Source organism: Oenanthe melanoleuca, chromosome 1A, assembly GCF_029582105.1.
Source record: "Oenanthe melanoleuca isolate GR-GAL-2019-014 chromosome 1A, OMel1.0, whole genome shotgun sequence".
Classification (NCBI taxonomy): domain Eukaryota; kingdom Metazoa; phylum Chordata; class Aves; order Passeriformes; family Muscicapidae; genus Oenanthe; species Oenanthe melanoleuca.
The window spans coordinates 2,809,069-2,833,442 of record NC_079334.1 but is presented as its reverse complement, the minus strand read 5'-3'; the positions used below and the strand labels follow the sequence as shown (position 1 = coordinate 2,833,442).

Here is a 24,374-nt window from a genome sequence, read left to right as displayed (position 1 = left end):
AGGCCTGTGGGCAATTTGGCTTTGGCAAACCAAACAGAAGCCAGAATTTTACATGCTGTACTGTCAAGTGCATTGGTCTCAAGGACACACCTCTAGGACAAGCCTCCACATTTCTAGAGGAAAAAAAATGCACATGGATGGATTCTGCAGGGCCTGATCTCTCCAATATTTTTAAATCCATAGTACACCAGTTAGGAGATATTTCTGAATGATGTTCAGCCTGGAAGCAGAATCATCTTTTATTTTTTGTTCTGTAATGCAGCAACATTTGTCTCGAGCACCCGCAGCAGGACCAGATCCTGCTAAAGAGAAGTAAAAAGTGGATTGGAAGTGATCTGAAAAAGATTCAGAGTGAAACTTCTTTCAGAGAGTTAACCCTGTGCAGGTGGGATGCCAGGTTCTGCTGGAGTCAGTCTTGCTCATAAGAAACTGAGTATTTCTCACTGTTGCTTAGTCAAGGTATATGGAAATTTAAAAAGAGGACAAAGTTAGCCAAGTCCCTGACCTTCAAGAGAAATGCTGACTGAGGAAGAGTCTGAATACAAGCAGGCATCTTGCAAAAAAAGCCCCCAAACCTCCCAATCCCCCCAAAATGGGGTTGTTTATTAAGCCTTTGGGAGTACTCGACACCAAATGGTCCATCTGTATCTTTTGCTTAATATATATTTGCTTAATAGTATTTGCATGAACTGGCACATCCAACCCCTGCTACTAAAGCTGTTTATTTTCCTTTTCTGCTTTATTATCATCTATTTGTCATTCACATCCTTTCCCCACAGTAAGTTAACCCCAATAATGACAGCACATGTACTCTAGAATTACTACAGTGGGGAGCAGAGGAAAAAAAATTGCTTTACAAGTGATGCCAGCAAATGTACAGTATTCAGAAGAAAATAAGCAAGAGAGTGACAGAGAAAACTGGGTAATTAACCATTATTCCTTCTATAGTCAGAAAAACACACCAGAGCACCAGGTGGGAAGGGGGCAGCCACTTTACATCAGTTCCAGTCCCCTGATGCAGCACAAAGTGAATTTAAGCAGAGCCAATACACAGCTTAGTATTCTTTTACCAAGAGACTGAGGAACAAAAATCCCAAAATACTGGCTTCTGTCCTCGTTTGAAACTTTGCTCACCAAAATTCAGCTTAAAAGTCAAGATGTGACTTTAGATGTGAAGCCTGTACTTAAGCCTGGGATGTGCTGGAACTCAATATGTGCATCCAAAGCAATTGGAAGGAAAAAACAGATGAGCAATCAAGTGAACCTTGTAGCTAGTACTTTGCTTCAATAGTGGGTTTTGGAGAAGAGAGAAATTCTATGGAAATACCCTGGACTGCAGTGTGATTTTTCTGACAGCTTCACAAACTGCTTAAATGCTTCAGAGGTTAAAAAAAAAACAAACATATGGAAAACTGTTTTCCAGTGCTCCCCAAAAAGGTGATTACAGTATTGCACTGCTGGACTTGCAAAAATGTCTCATTACCACATCCAGTTTGAGTGTCAGAGTGAGGTTTCACAGCAACAGCTGTGAAAAACTCGTGTGAAAAAGAGAAGGAAGAGGGCAGGGAAGGCAAAAGGGGGAGTGGGGGAAGCCCTCCCTGCCTGCTCTGCAGAGGATTTGCACTGCAGCAAAGAGGAACCATGTCAGCAAATGCCAAACCAACACAGTACCTGCCAAACCACACCTTATCCTTCTCAATCAGCAAAAAAAAAAAAAAAAAAAATTATCCACTGCCTGATTTCTCTTACCTCACCAATAAAGGGCTGGGTTTTTTTTCCCTTATTAGGACAGGCTCCATGCTGTAAAATTCCTGCTCTAATAAGTGCCTTTAACAATATGTGCTGCACATCAGCACAAAAAGAAAGCAACTAATAAAAAGTAAAGCACAGAAGGAGAATAAAAGGGCTGAGTCCTAAATTAAAAGGGACGACATCAGCTCAGCTCAGGCTCCAAAATTTGATCATAGATTTTATGGAATGGAGAATTAAAATTGGAATGGAGAAATGTATGAAGGCTAACATTATACAGAGATATAATTATAAAATTGGCTCTGAGGTCACTTATGCAAGCTGCCTTACTGAACTCAAAGTTTTTTCACTACATTTTACACATCCCAAAGTATAAATCCAATAGTCACTACATGAAAACAGTGCAAGAAAGGGTTTTTTTGATGTTTTGGGGTTTTTTTAAAAAGTAAGACATGGATAGAATGAAAAGTTACAGTAAGTTGAGCTTCAGTGTTTCAATTATTTCAGTGACTGATGGAAGTGGATTTCTTAGCTGCATTTTTAAGCATTTGATTTAATTTATTGGACATAATCTGCTTTATATGGACATACAGACATATACATGAATGAAAAAGCAAAGAGGGGCCTAAAGCAGCCACCAGAGAATTTCCCTGAGTTTTTCCTGTGTTACTCTGAAGATGGGAGTGCAGGTTTGGAAAGGGAAAGGCAGGGGCATGAAGGAGCAGGATGAATCTCCACCACCCCCAACAGTGGGGCTGTGGAGGAGCTATCTGCATTTAAGATCTGCACTAACAATGAATTTTCTAGTTTTGCTGAAGCAGAAGCAAAAAGCCTTGTCAGAGTGAAGTGATATGGAAAATGTTCAGGGCTGGTTTTATTGAATTCAGCCTGGAACAAGAAAGCAAATCCTTCACGTAACTTTTTTTTTCTTTTTATTTTCTCTTTGAAAAGCAGGAAAATTAGAAGCAAAAGATTAAAAAAAAATCAGAATTTCTTATTTACAAAAACTGAAAAGTGCAACTCAGTAACTTCTTATCTAGTATAAAAAATGCATTAAAAAAAAAACCAAAACAAAACTATTTCCAACTCTTTTACTTTTAACAAAGCCAGTTTCAGAAACCTGACATGAACTCATAACCAGCTCTGCTCTGAACCATTCTGAAACAGCTCTGGCCAAAACTCTCTCATATTTTCTAGGTTTTACTAAATTTACCTTTCATCAGAAGCAATTCTCACAGCTCATTTCAGGCATTTGGATTCACAGCAAGCTCCCAGCTTGAACCAAGGCGTGCACAGGTGGAGAATTTAGCTCAGAATTTTCATGAAACTCTCCCAAGTCACTTGTTCTCTGACAAAAAAAAATGTTTGATGCTCACAGTCTCAGCTTAAGGCTTTTCTTATGCTGAAAACAGCATCTTTCACTGAAGCTGCAAAATCTCAGACATTTCCCTATAGATCTGTCCTTTCTCTGCCACACAAACTCCCACTCAAAAATGTTTCAGTTCTTCACATAGACTTGTCTCTGCTGGGGAACAGCACTTTCAGAAATTGAGACTGGGATTCTTTTCTTCCCAAAACAGAAAAACAACCCCACTGTGGACAAACACCTTCATGTGCCTGGTCTGCAGTTATTTATGTCCTTCTTTTATTACCTCAGCAGGGTAAAAAGGCTTTTACAAATGAAGGGTTCAAGCTTTTGCCCACTGGGAAACAAGAATGAAGAGCATGGTCAAGAGAAAAGATCAGAAGGAGGAGAGAGCTTCAAGTGAAAATCAACAGCATCAATTTTTGGAGCAGAATTAATCAGATAACACCAACACCACTATCTGTGGAGGAGTCCTCTTGAACCCCTTCTCCTAAAAATCCAGCTGATATCAGTCTTGAACCAATCCAGCCAAGAAACAGAAAACATAACCTGCAATACAAAGAAAATGTTGCAAAAAACCCAGAGCTTCCAACAACCAGTTTGAACAGAAGCTATCATTTGCTGGAAGAAAATATTCTACCTGTTGGCAAAGAGGACTTCTGCTTTCTCTAGGAACTTGCACAGTAAACACTTCAGTGTCCAGCACAGCAAGCCAAGCCAATCTCTACACATTTATTAAACTGACTTCGTGTTTTCAGGCCAACCAGAATGATTTCCTGGCTCTGCTGAGAGCTTCTGCTTTTAATTTCTAGTGTATCAAATGCTAACAGGATTATATCCAGCCCTTTAGCAATTACAGAATTTTCTACAAATACCACGAGTCCACTGAAAGCACAGAAAATATCTTTAAACAACACAGATGAAATGATCATATAAAGGGGCCACTAGAGGACATTTGCAAGAAGTTAACAATCACATTGTACCTCATTCAAAATAATGCAATAACAGCCTCCTCCTTTTCCCTGGAGAGTCTCCAGAGAGTTAACTTATAAGGATTTTAATGCTCCTTTTCTTTTCCACTGCAATCTCCTGAGAAGACACGAGCACTTGGAAGGATTACGTGATGCCTCAGCCTGGGAAGGGCAGTATTTCATCATGTGCTTCTCTGAGCAATGCTTTGAAGAAGCCTTTTGTGGGTAATGCTGAAGGTGTCTTCCCCTCTTTTGGCCTGAGGTCACAGAGATGTTTGTTTCAAGGGAATAAATCAGTTTCCAAGTTCTGGCCACACGTTTGATTTCTCTTCGGAGTCCTTGCCAAAAAGAACTTTGCTTTTCTTCCCCAAGCATGCTCGACAAAAGAAACCCATGTCTGGTTTTCAAGGTGTGTCTGCTTTTGTTAGAAGCTGTCATAGGTCCCAAGACTCTTAAGATACAGGAAAACAACACTGCAGTAGCTAATCGTGCTTCAAGAGAAAACTTATTTTCACTAAGACACGATTTCAGTGAATTCACTTCTCACTCAAGCTCCCAGCACTGCCCCAGCACATCAGGTGTGCCAAGTATAAAGGCAGCACACTGCTGGTTCCCTCTCCTGCCCAAAAGGGAGTGGGGGAGAATATCTCCTGCAAGGATATCTCCTGGCCCCAGTATTTTAAACAGAACAGCCAGACCCTGACACCTCACCAAACCAGGTCCAGACAGACTGGAAAGGTTCCCAAGGATCTGGAAAGGATCCCAAGGTCACCTGAGAGGTCCAGCCTGCACTCAGGGCCAGCTCCCCACTGCAGGTACCACGAGTCAGTGTTTCCATCACTTATATAATGACCAAAGTGTGCAAATCTGACCCACTGTGCCCCTTCTTTCCCCTTGCACTGAGTGCAGAGAAATTGCTGCTCCCTGTCCCCATGCAGAGGAATGGGAGGGCTGGCTACTGTGGCTGCATTTCACCACAGAGCAGCACACAAAAACATGCCATCTGACATGCTCTTAGCTAAACTGTTATTTATTGCCCAGTTTCTGAAATCACAATGAAGGATTTCAGATTCCTGGAAGGGACTTTTGGAGGGGCTGTTTTGGAAATCCCTGAGCTCTCTCTCCCCCTCCAAGAGCACAGGATTTCATGCTGGAAACTCTAAAAAACACATATAGAAATCCCAGTTGCTCTTCAAAACCTCTCCCAAGCTTTAAACCAAACCTTTATATAAATCTCAGCAATTTAGAGACAGCAGTGTCCTGTTTCCAACCCATCAACTCATGAAGCAGACCAACAAAACAATACAGGACAGGAATAAAGGAGATTATATTACTGGCTATATGACACAGGCTAATTGATTTTCTTCTCCTGCTTTCCCTTCCACACTCAGGGATGAATGTGCCATGAGGACTTTATCTGCTTGGTGAATTAAGCAATCTGAGTTATGGGAACGCTTTCACACAAACTGTGAAACTTCTGCAAACTTCCCACCCACAGAACTCTGGTTAGAAGTCAGCTCTCCCAACATATCCTTCTGCCACTGAAAAATCTGAATTCTGCAGTTCAGGTAAGAGAAGTGCATGAATACAAAGATTTTAGACAACAGAGCACAATGCATCAAAAAATGAGCAGAAGCTTGTTACTCCATTCTGTTCCCCTTGCCATTTCCAGCATCCCAGCACCTCCTACACACCACCAACAGGCTAAATCCACCCAGATACAATAAACTGGCAACTCACTTGGAAAGGCTCGACAAGTTGTGCCTGCAGTAGGATCTGCTGATCATGTCTGCAGCAGTGAATCAGTGCAAACTGCGGCAGCTCCGGGAGCAAAGGGACGGGTGATCAGGGCGTGGAATGAGGTAATAAAAATGCCATTATCCCTTCAGGCATGTGAGACTCATTGGATGCTCTTTCCACCCCACAGGTTAACCATTTGGTTGGTCCTGCAGCTCCTGGAATTTGTATTTGCATGCTGTCAAGCTCATTATCTAGCTTGGATCCCCCTCCCCTCTGCTCTGTGATTGTATGATTATTTTTTTTTAAACTGTATTCTCTCTAATGGAATCCTCATCACTGCTGGGCTCCCAGTCACAGAAATTCCTGCAGATTTCTCAGCTGCTCTTGCTTCCCATTCAGCTTGCACAGGAAGGGATTCTGTTCAGGCAGCTTGTGTGAGCACTGAGCAGCCCCAGCCCTGCACAGAGGTGCCTTTGCAAGTGCTTGCTCACTGCAAACTCCCATTCCAGCCTGCTGAGAGAGGGGAGGACCCAGATATAAAAAATGGCCCAGGGAACAGTCCTCCCTTGTGATATAAATCACTGCCTAAGCATTTTGCAGGCACTTGCATCCAGTCTAACTTGTGAGAGTCTCTAACTCGAGTTGCCAAACACAAACCCAAGGAGGCAGGGAGCTGCTGCAAGCTCAACTGCAGCCCAGGTAAAACCAGATTTGGTTTAAAAACAGGATTAAACCAGGGCTGGAGCTGAGCCCAGCCTAGCAGACTGCCCTCAGTGCTCTTCCATGCAATGCAGTGAACAGAGCAGGAAGCAGAAATGCAAACAGTGAATTAAATGGGGGCACCACCAGTGACCAGTTTCACATCCTTGCTCTCATGCCCCTTCCCCTAAAGCCCAGAAACGTGAGCAAACTGAAACCAGCTAATGTGCAGTCCTGCAGCTATTCCACCCCAGGCTGGGATCCTGTTAACCCTCACAAATTACAGGAGAGGGTGTGATGGATCAGCACCCAAAGGGAAATCCCTGGAGCTCTCCATGTGTGGGTTCAGCAGGTGGCACTGTCACCTTGGAGTGAGAACAAAAGCCATGGACTCTGCTGCATGGAGCACCAGCCCTGACTCCTTTCTCCTCAGAGCTCTCAAGAATCAAATACCTGCATTTTGCTCAGGACACTGATATTCATTTATGCTCTACTAAGTCCCACAGGCAATAACTGGATCTTTTTTCCTCCCCAAAACTCTCTCCACACTTTTGATGAGATAGATTTTTTGGGGTTTTTTTAGATTTTTTTTTTTTTTTTTACAGAAATCCTGTGCTTTATAGAAAGCTGAACTATTCCCTTGCAAGCACAAGGGTGTTTTTACCTCCCCACAGAGAAGCAGTTCCCCACAAAGCTGTTATTTCTTCATCAACACCTTCTGTAGAACCAGCCCTTTCTAAACTAATCCCCACATATTCTAGTTTATAAAATATACTGAAATTCTGGCCTGGAGCAGGGAAAGGCCAATAGTGCTGATTGCCAAGGGAGAAAAATATAAATTCCACTTCTGTGATTGCAGAGAGATCTGCAAAGGAGATGAGAGTGCAGCAGGCAGGTCATTGCTTTTTTTTTTTTTTTTTTACCCTGCCCTTAGAGGAAGGTGAACATGTAAGGCAATATATATATATATATTACCTAAAATATGTAGGGTCCTTAAAAATGCTGGTGAGAAGGGAGGCATATTTACTGTCCCTGGAAAAGGCATTTCTGCTGCTGAGGAATTACAGAGGCAGAATTCTTCCCTCTGGAAGAGCATTAGCTAAACAGAGATCATATCACTGTTCTTCCAAAATGAACATTTTAATCAGATGCCAGATGTAAGAGTTGATGTTTATGAAACTCTAAATTGGGTTCCAAGGCAGCCATACAGATTTCTAATACAGATCTCTATTTACTACTGTGTTACAGAAACTTTTTATTCCAGTTGGTTGTTCCACACTTTTTTCAATCCATCCTGGAATAAATTAGATGATTGCAGTGCTCATCAACTGTTTCCATTCAGAATAAAAATAACAAGAAAACAGACTGGCCTCTAAAACATTCCACTCTACATTTTCAAAGAACAGTTTCAGAATTTTAGAAAATCTGCCTGTATTGTCATGCATGAATCTATTTGCTGGCCATTAGAAACAGGGGAAGCCTTTTCCACTTGTAGCAGACTCCAGAACCATTTTAAAATAGTCCTCCTTGGACAGTTACAAGAATCACAGTTTTTCTTCCTTTCAAATATTGCACTTCACAATCCCTTCAGTATTTGGAAGTCAAATGTTTGTTGTTTACCTCAGCAACTTATCCAAGAGTTACAGCACACTGTGGCCCTGAGGTGAAGGTCTTGTATATGGAGCAGGAAGAGGCAAATCACCTCCCAGACAGTCTCAAACATTCACATGGGCATCTGAGGCACAAAAAATGATGGGGCAGCAGACATGTCTCAACCTGCATTCCTTGTGTGTCCTGATGCTTGAGGGATCTAGGACACCAAAACCCCTAAGGAAGGCATTGGAAAGGGAAAAAAGACTAGAGCAAACAAATGCTAACTACAGCAGAGCACCTGTGAGGTGTCCTCATGCCAATGGACTCAAGGGAAGTGGCTCTAGGAGAGTGGGAGGTCATCTACTGCAGCTACAAAAGGACCTACAGGGCCTTTCCTATCTTCTGAACATTAAAAGCAGTAAAATGAGGAGGAGGAAGGAGACAGGAGAGCTTTCCAAAAGGAAATTATTATAGGGAGGTTCCAGTGTCTACTCATGCTAACAATAAGAATGTCCAGAGGTCATCCAGAGAGCCACTCAACATTCTGTTTGTTGTTTTTACTTTAACCATTTCCTGCAGCCAAGGCAGAATTTTCAGTGAGCTGATCAAAAAAGCCTGTACATATTTTTTCTTTTGAAACCATAGTGAATTTAGAACCTGACAGAGGCATTTGCACTGTCCAGACCATGACTTTCCCTGTGCAGTTTATTCATTTCTGTCCCTATTTGTCAACAGGGAGTTTGCTGTGATGCTCACTCTTCTTGTCCTATTATTCAAATACCTTCATGTTTCTCTAGCTGTTTAGTCCATGTTGAGGCAATTTAAAAACTTACAGCAATGCAGGTTGGTTTCAGAGACAGAGAATAGCTCTCCCTGCACTGCCCCTTCTCTGTGCCACAAACCTGAAATAACCAGACAGACTCACAGAGAAGTTTGCAGAGCTACTGGCATTTTGCAAGAGATCTCTGTTTTTTATGAAAACCCATTCTAATGGCATTAACATCTGCTCCTTATTTGAAGGATATTTTTAACTGTTCCCACCCTGGGAAAATGAAAGATGCCACAGCCTCTTTCATGTTCTCACGGAGCAGACAAACCCTGTTGGTTTTTTTTAAGGTCTGTTCTGAAATGCTCCAACACAGCTCACTGCAGGGAACTCAGGGGATGCATCTCACAGGGCAAAAAGCATCTGCATTCACCATCCTGGGAGATTGCCTTCTAGGACACTGGCATGTGAGCAGGGAATTTATTTCACAGATGAGCAACACTTTGTGTGTTAAATCACATGCTGAAGGTGAAGTCTGGCAGCTCACACATAAACTCTTGGTGTATGTCTCTTGAGCACTTATAAAAGCAAGACTTTGTACTTTGTCATCAAATAATGCTGAGCTGTCTCTTACTATGGATTCTTTTTCCAAGTCAAGCTGTAAATATCTCAAGTAACAGAGATTCTGCCATTTCCCAGTCATAAGTTTTCCAAGCTCTAAGAACCCATCCTACAGCTCTGATATCTGTTCTTCCCTTAATTTTTTAAATCTGTCCCATAGTTATAACTACCTGGGTGCCCACAAAGAGCAGCAGTGTCAAAAATTTTAATGTGTTGAATGAAACATAGCTGTGAGTACCCAGCTATGTGCTGTATGTGGATTTATGTATTAAAATGCACATTCAAATTGAAATATGTAGGTTTGGGCATCTGCATGTGCAAATCACAGAGCCACACACAAGCAGAATTTGCATGTTCACACTGACACATTATTAGGTAGCAAATGCCTTATCAGAAAATAGAACTATTTGCATAGACAAGTTCTGCAGGATTGGGAACACAACCCTTGCACCTTAGAGAATGCAAGAGCCTGCAGCCTGAAATTAGGAACACTTCCAAAAGATGCAGCTCTAGATAAGACCCACAGAGAGCCCATGCAGCATCCAATCCTAGCTGATGCCTGATTTGCTGAGATAGGATGGACCTAGGGAAGGGAATTTAATTTTCTCTGATTGTCTTTAGTTTTTGAGGTAATATTATCCCACTTTTCACATGGAAAAGCTATTGACTGCATGTTTGGCTGTAACAGCAAACAAACCAACCCCAAGACAAGTCCTAAAATCATATTCCAAGGAGAACTATCAGTGTAAATTGAAACTTGATTAGAAAAACATATTTGCTGGTGTTTGCATTCTCTGTCAGTCAGTCAATGGGGAAATGCACAATCCAGAAATAAAGCAGCAAAACATTTCCTGGGTGTGAGAGAGCACTTCCACCAAAGCATAGCTTGTGTTTTATGTCATGTTTTCACTGCTTTCAAATAAACATGGAGATCCAAATAACAGTCTCCATACAACCACCAGGATACAGACACTGGTCACTGCACAACTGGAATGGAGGAAAGTGTAAGAGGGAAGCAATCACAAAGGATTTATCACTTCTCCCTGTGGCCTGGCACTGCCACAGGTGAGGGCAGACTCTGGTGCCCTCCTGCTCTGAGCAGGACCCTTTTTCTCTCAGCCATCACCAGCAGCAGATGGAAGGGTCACTGTTTCCCCACTCAGTTCTGTGCTTCATGCATTTCAGGGACACGTGGCAATTCTCACAGCAATAAAAAACCACCTATTCTTTTGGCTTTCAAACTTTAAAATCTGCTGTCTCTCATTTACACCTGAATTACAATGGCTATTAATAAATCTCAGCTTTATCAGTGTGAGGGATAACACTCAAAGCCCAGACTTGTAGGACTTCTGCTCACAGCCATGTGGGATAATACTTGCAGAACCCACAAAACACAAAGCTGCCAATAACACAGATATAAGTTCTCTTTGCCCCAATAGGTAATTTCAACAGCAGGTTTTATATGAGATTATTAATGTTATTTTTAAAATACTGGAGGCATGCTGCAAAGATAACTACTCACTTCAAGCTTGGCCAGCTAAGGCAGAAGGAGTCACGATGTGGTAGGTGGGATACAAACACAGATGATGGATGCATCTCCAGGCAAAACAGGCTCTGCCTCGATTTTACTGCTGAGAGGGCATGGGTGGAGGCCTCAGCCACAGCTCCTCAGCACACAGATCAGCAAACAACAAAAATCTCAGTGTGAAACATTGGATCTGTTCACCCTGTGTGAATGCCAGCAAGAGCATCCACTGTCCTTTCTCCAGACTGAAGCTGGGGTGTGAGTCCAGGCTTTGGGCTTGATCCTTCACTGCTGGGAGAATGTGAAATAAATGAAATTTATGTAAATGCATTTATATAAATGTGTGCACAGGCACATGTGCACACAGCTCTGGAGGAGGAGAGCAGTTCCTGCTGGGCCATTCCATGGAGATCCTTCCTGTACCAAAAAGCTCCTGTCTTGTGATACTCTGAATTTTACTGGTGAGCAACATCCAAGCCCCAGCCAGGATCTCACCTCACAAACACCCCCTTAAACTGAGCTTGCAAAAACCATCCCAATTCCACCAAAGGCATCAACAGCTTATGCCACTTGAACAGCTCAGAGGTGTTCAAAATGCAAACTGGACCAGAAACACTCAGCCTGGACCTTTGTTATCCCTGAAGCTGGATCCTCAGACCTGCCTGGTGCAGGTTCAGTTCTGCCCCCTTGACTGGACCAGTCATGTTTAATATCTGGTTCTGGCCCTTAGGTGCTTTAGAAGCAGCTTTGCTCCACTGGCTGCACAGGGATTGCCAGCTCACCGGATGCTCCCAGGAACTTTGGGAGAGAAAACAGTGTCAGTTTATTTAATAACTTTCAAAGTGAAACTAAAATCTCGTCCAAATCATGTCTCTTCTGATTCAATTAAAAGGCACCACACATACTGCACTGCTCTGTTAATCATTAACCAAGTTAATTCAAGACAGAAGATGAGTCCTTTCTTTCCTTCAAAAGCCTCCAGCCAGTGGAAAACTTAAAAAAAAAAACATTCCAGAAAAAGACCAGTGCAGTATGATTTTTGTTAGGATGGTCAACACTTCAGTATGCTTTTCCCCTTTCTTCTCTATTTCTGATTCCTATAGGAATGCATGTTAAAAGAGAGGGGCTGGGTTTTTCTCTTGCTTGGCAAAATACCTTTCCCAAATTTTCTAACTATTGCCTGGTATTTGCGTCAGTGTGACAGTCATTGGCTTTGACAGGAATCAGATTGCTAAACCCACACAAAAATGCTTTGGAAATCAGGGGCCACTTATACATTCAGTTTCATTCAAATGCACTTTAGCAAACTGGCAGAGAGTGGATCTGAGCTGTCTGTGCTACCCCTTCACTTCCACGTTCACAGCAGAGGTTTCTCTGGCATTTTAATCCCTGCACTAACTTGGGGACCCACAGCTCCTGCTGCCTGGTCCATCTCCTCAGCACTCCCACCCAGTCCATTTCCAGATTCCATGAGCCAGCAACACATCAAACTTGTTCTGCCTGGGCAGCAATCCTTGCCAATTCCTCACAGAGGAACCAAAGGGGACACTAGACTGTGTCAGAAGTGTGAGAAGAAACAGGATACATCTAACATCTATTTTTCTTTCTTCAAGGAGACTAAAACAAAACCACACACACCAAAAAAAGGCTTCTTTACTTTCTACTTGTCTTAGGGAAATCTAAACACAAAGTCTTCCAGTCTCATCTGCACAATCTGGTGGGATCTCCCTCTTGAAAGCAGCAAAGGTAGAGGGTGAACACTTCCACAAGGACTGTCATATCAGATCAGGACATCAAGGCTGGATTCTTGCCTCCAGCCATGCCTCACACCTAACATTTCAGAGGAAAGCAGTGGGAAAAGAAAAAAAATGCAAACCCCACTGCACCTGGCTCTTGGAGCAAAGCTCTCCCTGCAGAGCAGAATTCCTCCTGCAGGCAGGCAGCTGGGGCTCTGCCACGTACAGGCTTTCAGAAGAAGGAAGAAGTGATTTACTGCATGCTAGCAGGCACAAAAGGGCATCAAGAAATTAGAATTAAACCACCACAGTCTCAAGCTGCACCAGGAGGGGTTTAGGTTGGACATTGGGACTGATTTCTTCACATGGAGGGTGATGAGCCATGAGCATGGGCTGGTGGAGTCACCATCCCTGGATGTCTCAGTGCCACAGTCTGGGTCACTGTTCTGTGTGCTCATAGCTTGGACTCAGCCTCAGAAGGCTTTTCCAAATTAATTGATTCTGTGATAAATGTTCAGTGATTACACCACAGCATGTGCATCAAGGGCACAATGATGTGAGGGGCTTAGATTACTCCAAGATAATAGAAGACTTAAATGTATTTTTTTTTCCCTGTTATTCCTCTGCAAACCCAATAGTATATTACCAAATACTATATAAATAAGTGCTAATACTCATTTCTGCACTGAAGTACCTGGAACATGTTGTAATGTATAAAAACACCCTGTCAACAACTCTTTTAGCCCCTCCATATCTACCTCCTATCTTCTCCTGGAAAATGGCTCTCTGGCCACCCCTTACACCACCAGGACAGGACAGATCTGAGCCAACTCTCAATCCACTGATTTCTTCCCATCTGCAGTGACAGATCCCAGCAGGAAAAGCAACTGTGAGTGTTCACCTGTGTTTAAGGGAAACTGGAAAACACTGAATTACTTGCTTCTCACAATCTTTGAAACCCAGTAGCTTCATCACTCTCACCAGGATCAGCATCCCTGCACAATTCCAGGTCTCCCATGTCACTGCACAGTGCTCTTAAGGATTTGAGGTGTGAATGAAAAGAGAACTTTGCCAAACTTGCACCAGCCTGCAAGGCAAGGTCTGAACCTCAGCTCAGGAAAATCCCCTTTGCCACCACTAGACATAAAATAAATCCTTGTCAGCTCTCACTGGCTGTGATGGGTTTGCATTTTCTGCCACTAACCAATATCCTCCCTTTAAATTCAGTTCCTCATAGAAACTGAAAAAATTGGAAAAAAACTGACAGTAAGTGGCTGAAGAGAAATGCAGCCTTCCCCAAAACAGCTGACAGACCTGTCTTCAAGGAGATTTAAATTAAATAGCAATCAAAAGAGTCAGTAGCAGTCCAGTTTGCATAGAGAAATATCAACCACTAGCTACAAAGGAAAATAATTTTCTTTTTCCAATGGCAAACCTCCCCTTGAAGATCTGCCAAAAGCTGCAGCCTGAGTTTGAGAGCTGTGGTTACACTTCCATGCCCTGATGATGGTTTGTGCTGAGATATGGCTTCAGAGTGTCACATTTTATGAATAAACCTCATGGGATGGGAAGGATTCCAGGAACTCCTCCTGCAGGGGCCCTTAGAGGATTCAGAGGTTCAGGAGAGATTAAAGCACATGGACAAACTTCCTCCTGAAATTAGCCATTAAAACAGGAACTACCTCAACAACTTGCCTTCAGAAAGTGAATTTTCTATCATTCCAAAGCACAGGCAACTGAGGACAAACCTGTTCTGAGGGCACCATCTTTCCACCTAGAGAGCTTCTGACATTCCAAGGTTTCCATGGGAATAATTTGAAATATCTCACTAAAATGGCCACTAGACATTTTAATTCACTAGAACCCTTCAAAAATATTAAAAAATGTGTTTCAAATAAACATTTCAGAAAAGTCTGAAAGAAAGAAATCAGAAGCATCTTCAGAAATTTGTCAGGATTTCAAGCACTTCTAATACTTCAGAGCAATTTTTTTTTTCTTTTTGGGAAAGGTTTGCAGCTTTTTCCTCAGTGCACATTTATTTACACTGAGGCTGCTGTGAAATTCTGAGCTTTAGACTAAGAAAGGACCTCAGAATGCAAAGAAGGGTGCAAAGCAGGATGGAAGCATTAAACTATTTATTTAATTCAAATTTTGGTCAGGCAACAAGTGAGCTAACAACTATTGATGTGATGTTCTGGGATTTAACTTTAGCTTTTTTTTTTTTAATTTTGGAAATACACAGCTGGGAGAACAATTCCCAGTGGAGATTCCACCCCTTCCATGGTGGGAAGGGAGCAGCAGCAGGTCCTGCCTCTCTGAACACCACCATGGACAAAGACTCACTTGGTGAAATTTAAATTAATATCTACAACATTTAGGAGCTAAATGGTCTAGACCAATTCTGAACCCAAAGATGAATAGATAGTAGCTATTTTGGGAGTGTGAGAAACTGTGCAGAAAAGAATCCTTTGCTGGTATTTTATTCCTATCAGCATTATTAAAATGCATTCTTCTTAAATATAGTCTTTTTCCAAAACCCGACTTTGTCCACACCCTTCCATTTGAATCCCAAACAGTTTTTTTTTTTAAAGTGTGCTTCTTAAAAACACAAAACCCAGACTATACACCTCTCAAACAACCCAGTCAAATTATGGGATGTTTTCTCTATCCATTCTTCCTTAGCAGGAAAAATATGAATAATAGTATTCGCTAGACAGGAGACTATTTTTATGTTTACATTTTTATAATTTACAAAAACAAAACAGGAACAATTTTTCAACCATTATAACCTTTTGTTCTATTTTTTTCCTCTAAAACATTCCCAGAAAAAGACCTCTCATCTATGGTAAGACATGCAGAATTTCAGGGGATCCAAAATTCTTTGAAGAAAGTCAAGAGAAACTGATTCAACTGGGAAGATAATCCCTGGTCCTGAGCTGCAATTTAGTTATTCCTGATGCACATAACAAGGCTTAAGAGGTTAAATGTGGCTGTGAGAGGAGCAGGGTGCCTTTTTGTTTGCAAAAACTCTACTTTTAATTGAAACTGGAGATAAAGAAAATGATCCTTTGATGAAGGATGAGCAGGGTCTGGCTTTAGGCATTTTCTTATCAAGATGGACATGTTGAGAACCCACCCACCAACATACCAGAAACCACAGTTGGCAAAAGCTGCAGCAAAGGCATTTCCTGCCTTCTGACTCTCTAGCTGAGGGCCAGATGCTTCACAACCCTTCCTTAAAAGCACAGAAGGGAGTTCAGAGCCCTGCATGGTGCATGGAAAGGCCAGGCAGCATCCCAGCCATGCCCTCAACACCAAACACACCAGAATTCCCTCCCTGATTCCCTGTCCTGGTGGGAGACTGGGCTAAAGGACTAAGATACAGTTTACAATTTCAACTTGCTGGATTAATTGGCAGTTCTGGTGGTCTCCATCCATGGGATGTGCCAAGACAGCACAAAGGAAGAGCAAACATTATTAAACAGCCTGAAGAGAGAGAGGGCTGTGGTTTACCTCAACCTAGAGCTTGCTCCACCTACACCACTTCCAGCAACACTCACAAAGAATTTTATGGACTCTGTACCTTCCCTTCATGGCACCAGCTGCTCCCAGGGTGTTTTAAGTGAGGAGCACCAGTGAAGTCACTGCAGTTTGGTTTCCATTCCACACCAATGATGCCAGATGACCTCACAGTTAAAAGATGCTCCAGCCCTTGTCTCTGGGTCTGTTTTAGCCTCTTTACACCCAATGTGCTCCTCTATTTACCCAAGCAACCAGATGCAGCTGACAAACCCAGCACACTTGATTGCCACCTCAGAAACAAACATCACCTGGAGCTCCTTTTTTTCCTCTGAAGAAGGATGGCAAATGTCCCCAAAGGAAATATGTTGAGAAATAAGCTCAAAGCTGGGATCAAATTGCCTTCTTGTATCTGCAGAGGAAAGAAAATGATCCTTTCCTCTTCCTGCTTTGGCTCTTTTTTTCTAAAGTATTAGGCAGGCAAACAGAGCAGGTTATGATGGACAAGCAGATATTATTATATTATTATATTATTATTGGGTTTTGGCCATATTTGCCCTATACTGATCTTGGCTCCAGCCATATTATAGCTATGTTAAAAAGAAAAAAAGGAAGCAAGAGTTAAACAAAGAGTCCTTAAGTACTAGCAAAACATTCAGATTCAGGCTCTCATTCATGCCCTTTAAAGCCATTATTTTTAAAAATGTTTATGCAGCAGGGACATTTCTCCTACACATAAATTTTTTTTTCTTGAAAAACAGGAAAAGGAAATTAATACTTCCTTCAAAATTAACAACCATTGGTACAGTCTTGGGTCTCTTACTGTGGTACTCTATGGTGCCCTTACTTTTGTTCATATTTACAAGAGCCTGTGTTTATTTTGAAGTTAAGATCTGAATATTTTTACCAATATCAAATGCTTTTTCAAAATGATTTTTAAAATTACCATCAAATTACACGAGCAGATTGTCATACTTTCAGAATTAAACACAGAATTCAGAGAAATTTGCAATGTCTCACCAAGGCCATGGGATGACACAGTCAGGCACCACTTCAACACAGAGCAGTCAGCAAAATTTCTTGTTCTGGCAGTGTTTTTCCCTCTCCATCAATTTCCGTCCACTGTCTTTTTGGGAAGACTCCCCACCACTCAGGTGACCTCCAGCACACCTGAGCACCACCAGGAACCATGTGTCCTCCATAAATTCATTTGTGGAATTAAACAGGGACTGTTCTGATGAGAACATGCTGAGCTGACTAAAACTCGAGTCTAATCCTGTGCAGATTTCCTGCAGAAATGCAAGGGGGCACTTCTAAACCATTCAGGCTGCAAAGCTCTTCAGCACATCCTTAAATCCTGCTGGCAGCAAGGAGAGGATACAAGTCCAAAAAAAAAAATGTTGTAGCCCACACAGTTGGATTAGAAGCCACCACATAAAGTTTGAGTGCATCCTCACCCAGGGAAAACATGGCAATATTGACATTATCTTGATATTTTGATATTGATATTTGATATTTATTGATATTTCCACATCTACTTCTGCTAATAAAGTGCTGGCATTTCATACAGCAGCCAAAGGCTCAATCTGGATTAACAGCAATGAAAAACTTCTAGCAGAAAGGGTTGCAGGGATAACCACTCAAGCTATTACAGCTCATCCTAAAGATGACACTGACCAAGAAAAGGAGACTCCTCCTTGCTCTTCCCCATAGATTCTGGGCACAGAAGAATGTCTGCAGCACAAATTCTTAGCACACAAGTGCTGTATCAACCATTACCAGGTTGCTTTGGGAGACTTGGTCACATCCTGTGGTTAATTCAGGGAGGGGAGCCCATCAGCACCAAAGATCTCTTTATTTACAATAAACTTTTCAATACTGAGGGCTGAGTTGTGTTTTCATGCCAGAAGACACTTGAAGATCCCCTTGGCAACAAGTTCTTCTTCCAGTGAAATTTGCACCAAATTTTTTGTCCTGACATCCTCTGAAAATTACCACATATAGTTTTCAAAGATCAAATATATCCCCAGCCATCTGGGGTGGAGGAAAAAGAAGATCAGAAACAGGCAAATCTGAATGAAGAAAATGGCACAGTGAAACCACCAAAGGCACATCAGAGCTTTTCCTCTGAGATGAACAATTCCTGTGAGGGTGATTCTGAGCTAGAGATGGAGAACTGTGATGCTGAGAAGACAGCAGGGAGGACACTGGGGCAACACAGGGAATAAAAACACAAAAGGACTCTGGGAAGACACTGTGCATCTATAAACAAGCTGATTTTTAATCATATAACACTTTGGACTCAAAGCCACTCAGTGTGCATACAACAGCAATATCTAAAAATTCTCTAGTTAAAATGTTTTTCTTTCCTTAGAAAGAAAAACTTCTCCTGGGAGAAGAAGTCCAAAGGTTTTTTACTTCTACCTCACAACTAAAAAATTTAGGATATAAACAGCTCAATGCTTAAAAAATGGCATCATCTTTTATGGATCAGGTCTCATGAATTATGTGTGCAGTAGCAAAATCCTACCAAAAAAAAAAAAAAAAAAAAAAAAAAAAAAAAAAAAAAAAAATTCTGCTAGGGCATTTTCATTTCCATGACCACGCTCCTAATAAGTGAGGTGGATTCTGTTGTGATTACTGTGACCTTGAATATTATATAACTACAGTCTGGGAGAGATTTTATTGTTGAAAAAAGCTTCATGTAAAAAAAAAAAAACCAAAGAAAACTACTAATGGTCATGACAGAAGGAAGAAATTTGATCTGGTCACATTCTGGACAACAGAGCCATGTTTAATAACCCCTGATCTTCATGCAAACAACATTATAGATGGGAAATTAAGCCCTGATCTTTGTGATCATGACATTGCTCACTCAGCAGGCAAAACAGAGGTGCAGTCTGCAGTGAAGGGTTGGGTTTTTTTTTTCTTTTTTTAAATTGTCCTGTCCTCACAATTCATTTTCTCTAACCATTAGTGCAGCACATGAGCTGTGTGGCCACCAGCCCTTTCCTCCAGCACAGCAGCATTTCAAAACTGCAGGGGATGTATCCACCTACATATTTATGTGGCAAACACAAATTAAATAGCCAAATTAACAGGAACACAAGCTGTCAAAAACACAAGTACAGTTCCCATGAAGCCAACAGCACTGCTTCACACACATGGGCAGGGAGGTGACAGGTCACAAATCCTTATCAACTGTGCAGAGAAAGACTTGAAAACATCTTTCATCTTTTATAAACACACCATCCCCTCATGCAGGCTGAAAGATGCTCCAGGCTGCTGGCAGTAGCAGGGAGCTTGGGTGAGGTTTCCAAGATTGTCTTTTGTGCAGCCCCATGAGATCAAAAGAGATTTCAAAGGCAAATCTCAAGAGGTATTGAAATACCTTTTAAAATCTGGCTCTGTGTACAGGACAGAGCTCACATATTTTCTGCTGTCAAATAATCCTTCATCCTGACAATCTAGGTTTCCCCTGTCTAGAAAGGACCTAATTCCCATTAATTGTTAGGCTTTGCATGTGTCAGTCTTTAAAGAGAACTGTGAAAAATAAAAAAGGTCTGACTAGATTGCATCACAGGTAAACACTGAACTTCTCTCAAAGGCTGTACTTCAAATTGTGTCAAATTATATCTGCTTTCAGTCTGGCCCAAAATCTGCACCTCACTTTGAGTTTAACACATATTTGATTATTTTGTAGATTGAAATTATACATTAGCTTGTGTAAGAACAAACTTTGCTATGGACCACATTTTAAGTGGCAAGTATAGTTCAGCCTAATGCCTTTAATTTTTTTTTTTTTTTTTCTGGTCCAGCATTAAGTAGCAGCTCTCACAAACCTGCCAAAAAAAAAAGTGGAATACTTTCTGTGGGAGTATAAAATAGACTGGCCACTGTTATTCTAACAAGCACATGAGCTCCATGCAGGAGGGAAATAAAATGCTTATTCATTACCCAATTTACAGGGACAGCCTGGTGAGATATCTCCTTTACATTCTGATAGCCCCATGAAATGAACTGAATTCCCACACTGTCACAAAAGGCCAAAGTTAGCATTTTCCTTTAAAAAAAAAAAAAAAAATAAACTCAAGTCTGCCTCTGGAGTGGGTTGGCTGTAACCTTGAACCTTAAAGGAAATGAGAGGGAGAAAGAGTGAGAGAGGCACACATCATGAGAGGGGCTGGGAATGGAAAATGTGGGCATTGAAAGAATTTCCTACTCTAAACAATGTGCAAAGTTAAAAATATCTTCTCCTGAGATTATCCTCAGCATAAATACTCACGACAGCTATTTATAGCTGTCTGGTAACCTCCAACAAAGATTTTTATTCCAACAAAGGAGCTATATACAAATGCAGGACCTGTTTAAAGAACTATTAAAATGGAAAATAAACCACTCTTGCATCAGCTAGCCTTACTGGTACCTGTTTCCAGCTCAGTCTAAACACAGCTTTCCTGAATGCTGACAGTGGAGCTTTGAGTGCTCAAGGGAGGGAAGAAAAAAAAAAACCCCTTGGTACATTTGCCACAGGTCAGCACCTGAGCACTGCAAGGTGCTGGGCTGAAATAAAGAGAGTGCAGCTTTCTCAGCCCAGCCTTGACTGCCAGGAGCTCTCTCACAGCAGGAGGCTGGAGCCAGGATTGCCTGGCACCATTCAGGAGGATCCCCACACATGGATGTGATGCTGCACCACTGGGGAACCACCTGTGGCAGAGCCATCAGCTCAACTCATGAGAGATGCTTTAAAAATTCACTCTTCCTAAAATGCTCTTCCTCTTTTAAATCTTTTAACTAGTCTGATCACTCCCATTTTGTGCCAACATAGATTCTTGTTTTGGTTGCCTTCAGCTTTGAACAAGGAAAAATAAAACTGATTGTAAATATACTTTAAAAATCCATAGGAGGCTTCATCTAGACAAGTCATGATAGTGGATTGCAGGCAGTGCTGGTGTGGTTTTTAGGACAGGGCCCATCTGTGATCCAAGTGGAGTAAGGGATCCCACAGCTGTACACATGTGTCCCATTAAATGGGTCCAACAGGGTCACAAATGCCCCACCTTAACTCCCCCAAGGACCTGTGTCCTTCCTTTTGTCTCAGGTAAGCAGTAACATCTTGGAGTGTACAAGCAGGTGAGAGATTTTGCTTTGTTCCTTTCCAGGTTTTCCTATAAAACTCATTTTTCAGTGCAACCCCTGTGTCTGGGTCTGCTCTGCCAACAGCTCCACAGCCAACCACAGTTTGTGTTACCTGCAGCTGCCTGACTCTGTGTTCTGCCACTTCATTGTCAATCAGCTGTGCACACCCTGTGTTAATTAGGACAGCAAGAATCCCAGAGCAGAGGTCTTTCCCTTCTCTGCACATCTGAAAGCAGCTCCCTGCTCATAAAGTCCAACCAATGTATACTTTCCAGCTCAGCTTGGGTTTGGTTTCAGCTTGGCTGAACTCAAGTTAATATTTTAATTTTAAAAAGACTTTTTAAAGTCTTTGTTTGGACTGAGTTGCTGTTCAGGAAAAAGAATAACAGCTTAAACAAGATTCAAGTTCACATCTAGTTTAAGTTTTTGATGCTGGTTTCCAATCTGTGACAAACAGTACTGAAAAACACTGAATTGCAGTTCAATACATCTAGTAAAATGTGTTATGAGTGCTGAAGTTAAAATACTGATTTGAAGGACAGTAAAAGAGGAGTTACTTAGCACAATTTAGGGTCATAGCTCAGTGAAGGCAAAGCCTCTACCCTTATTTCTTAATGGAGCAACCATGGAGAATGTTCTCCATCTGGAGAAAACCAGAGTGCTCATTGTCACCTTGCAGGAAATACAGAATTTGTCCCCCTCCCCTTCACTTTCATACATGAAAAAGGGTTTGGGGCAGGCATTCCCAGTTTTCTCTCCCACCTCCCCATCAGCCATCCAGGTTTCCATGAAAAACAAGCCCACAAGCATTTAATCTAGTTTTTGTAAATGAATCCATCAGGATTGTGCTGACTGTAGGAACACCAAACACACACCTTGGAGTGCCTGAATTATAAGAATCTCTTCTCTTGCAGCTCTCAGTGGAAGCAAAATCAGCTGTTTAGAGACATGGAATTTTTATGGCAGTCTCACCTATCCTGCACAGTTTAGCAAGGTAATGAGGAGCCTGTAAAGCACACAAGTGCTCCAGACTGACACCCACATTTCACTCACACTGTGTGGTTTCAGACACAGCAACAGCCATAGCTGGAGAGTACAGTACATTCTGTCCTACCCATGGCAACTCAACAGCAGCATCTACATCTGACTCTCATTCCTTCTGGTATCCATATTAGAGCTTTTGGAACAGGAGAACAACTATTACCCCACAACTCCCCCCTCCCCAGTTTTGTGGTCAACAGCTCACTCCTCTCAGCATATTTAATTGATAAATAATGGGGAATGAGGTTAGGGAGGAGGAAGTCTGACAAATGGAGCTGGGTTACACAAGCAACCTTTTTTTTTTTTTTTTCACCCTAAAAGTCTTAATTTATTATCTTTTCCCAGCATTCACTAAATGCACAGGCTCAGCTGTCACATTCCCCTCTTCTGCCTGAACAAGGGCTGTGCCTTGTGAGGCTCAGACTGCTCTTTGTTACAAGGGGAAGTTGTATTTGCCCCAGTTTGTGAGAGACCCAAAACACAGCTTGCAAGCACACTGCAGGGCAGGCTGTTCTGTAAGGAAGATCCCAGCTGCTCTCTGCCTTGGAGAGGTGATGTGGTCCTGTGGCTTCTCTTCCCAGGTCTGCCACTAAGTGATTTAAGGTGGAGCTTGAGGTAAAATGTGTTGTGACAGCCCAAACCCATGATGACAAAGGCACATTTACAAGAAATAGAGTCATGGTTCTGGTTGAAGAAAAAGAAAATTACAAAAAGAAAATAAAAGAGGAAGACAAAACCAGAGAAAAATTCTATCTGATATAGCCATAGCTGCTGTCCCAGATGATGAATACAGTTCACAAATGGCAGAAGAGTCAGTCAAAGGGTCTGGTATTGCTCCTGCCCTATTTTCTGATTGCTTTCCCAAAAATGCAGCATCATGTTTGTTAGTTTTGGACAGAATAGGTCTCCAGATGTCTCCCACGTCCCCAGCAACATTAAAGTGCCCTTTTCCACTGACCATTCGAGATGTGACTCTACAGCTCACACAGCATTTGAAAGACCCTTCAGCCTCCTCAAACAAAATCTGCAGAGGTAAAATCCCCCAAAATCCAGTGGAAAGGGGTTACAAGGAGGTGTTACTCCTCTCCAGCTTCTGCAAAGGTTTATTGAGAGCACAGCTGCTCCATGACAGCCCTGCAGCCCATGCAAATCACCTCATGCCATCTCAGAGCCAGCCAGTCAGTCCAGCACTATCAGGCTACCATCTCAGCAGCCTCCCTTGCCAGCAGAATTCCTCAGCAGACACACTGCAGCATCTCCCTGTCAACAGCCAGGAGCCAGCAGTGAGTGGCAGAGATAAGCAATGGCTCCACATGCAATTTTTCCTACAATAAAACATACACAGAGTTCTTATTAAATTAACAGAGGTGGCCCAGCCTCCAAAGACCTCAAAAGTTATGGAAAATTATTCCTGAAGTCTATGACTAAGGCTTCTTTTCGTGGCTTCTCCTTCTGGAAGTGGCCTGTACCAAAATACAGGTGCTGAAAACTGTGGGTTTTGCACATCATTCTCCAAATTCTGCAGCCTGGAGAAGGTCTGATAAGGAAAGAGGCAAGCAAAAAGCATTAACACATCCCCTCAGATTTGTGGCTGAGTCCTTCCTCCTTCCCCAGTTGGAAAGGCAAAGGAGCAGCACCACCTTGCTAAAAGGATGGAGTGGTATATAAAATTAATAAATAATTGACAAAGGATGATGCAGGGATATAAACATTTAGTAAATAATAGTCAAAATGCCAGATGCTGTGGAGCATCTATCCCTATAGAGATGTACAAAGCAGCTTTCATCACGAGAGGCCCTACAGTGCTAAAAGGAGGAATAAAAGCAGTAAAAAATGGCATTACTGTTCCCAACAGAAGGAATCACTTTCAGCTACCTTTCAAGCAGTCTGCTCTGGTGAGGTTTCTTCA

General features: G+C 42.0%; 1 protein-coding gene across 9 annotated transcripts in view; it reads right to left on the bottom strand.

The window, feature by feature from the left end:
- CALD1 (caldesmon 1) overlaps nucleotides 1–24,374 on the bottom strand; it is a 152,500-nt gene that overhangs the window by 37,165 nt on the left and 90,961 nt on the right. The window contains exon 1 of one of the 9 annotated variants that reach the window (XM_056510770.1): nucleotides 5,827–5,909. The exons of the other annotated variants lie outside the window; for them this stretch is intronic. Within the exon in view, the coding sequence (XP_056366745.1) occupies nucleotides 5,827–5,873 (47 nt within the window). The 5' untranslated portion in view covers nucleotides 5,874–5,909. Of the gene's footprint in view, nucleotides 1–5,826; nucleotides 5,910–24,374 lie in introns of those variants that run through there. 9 annotated transcript variants of the gene reach the window in all.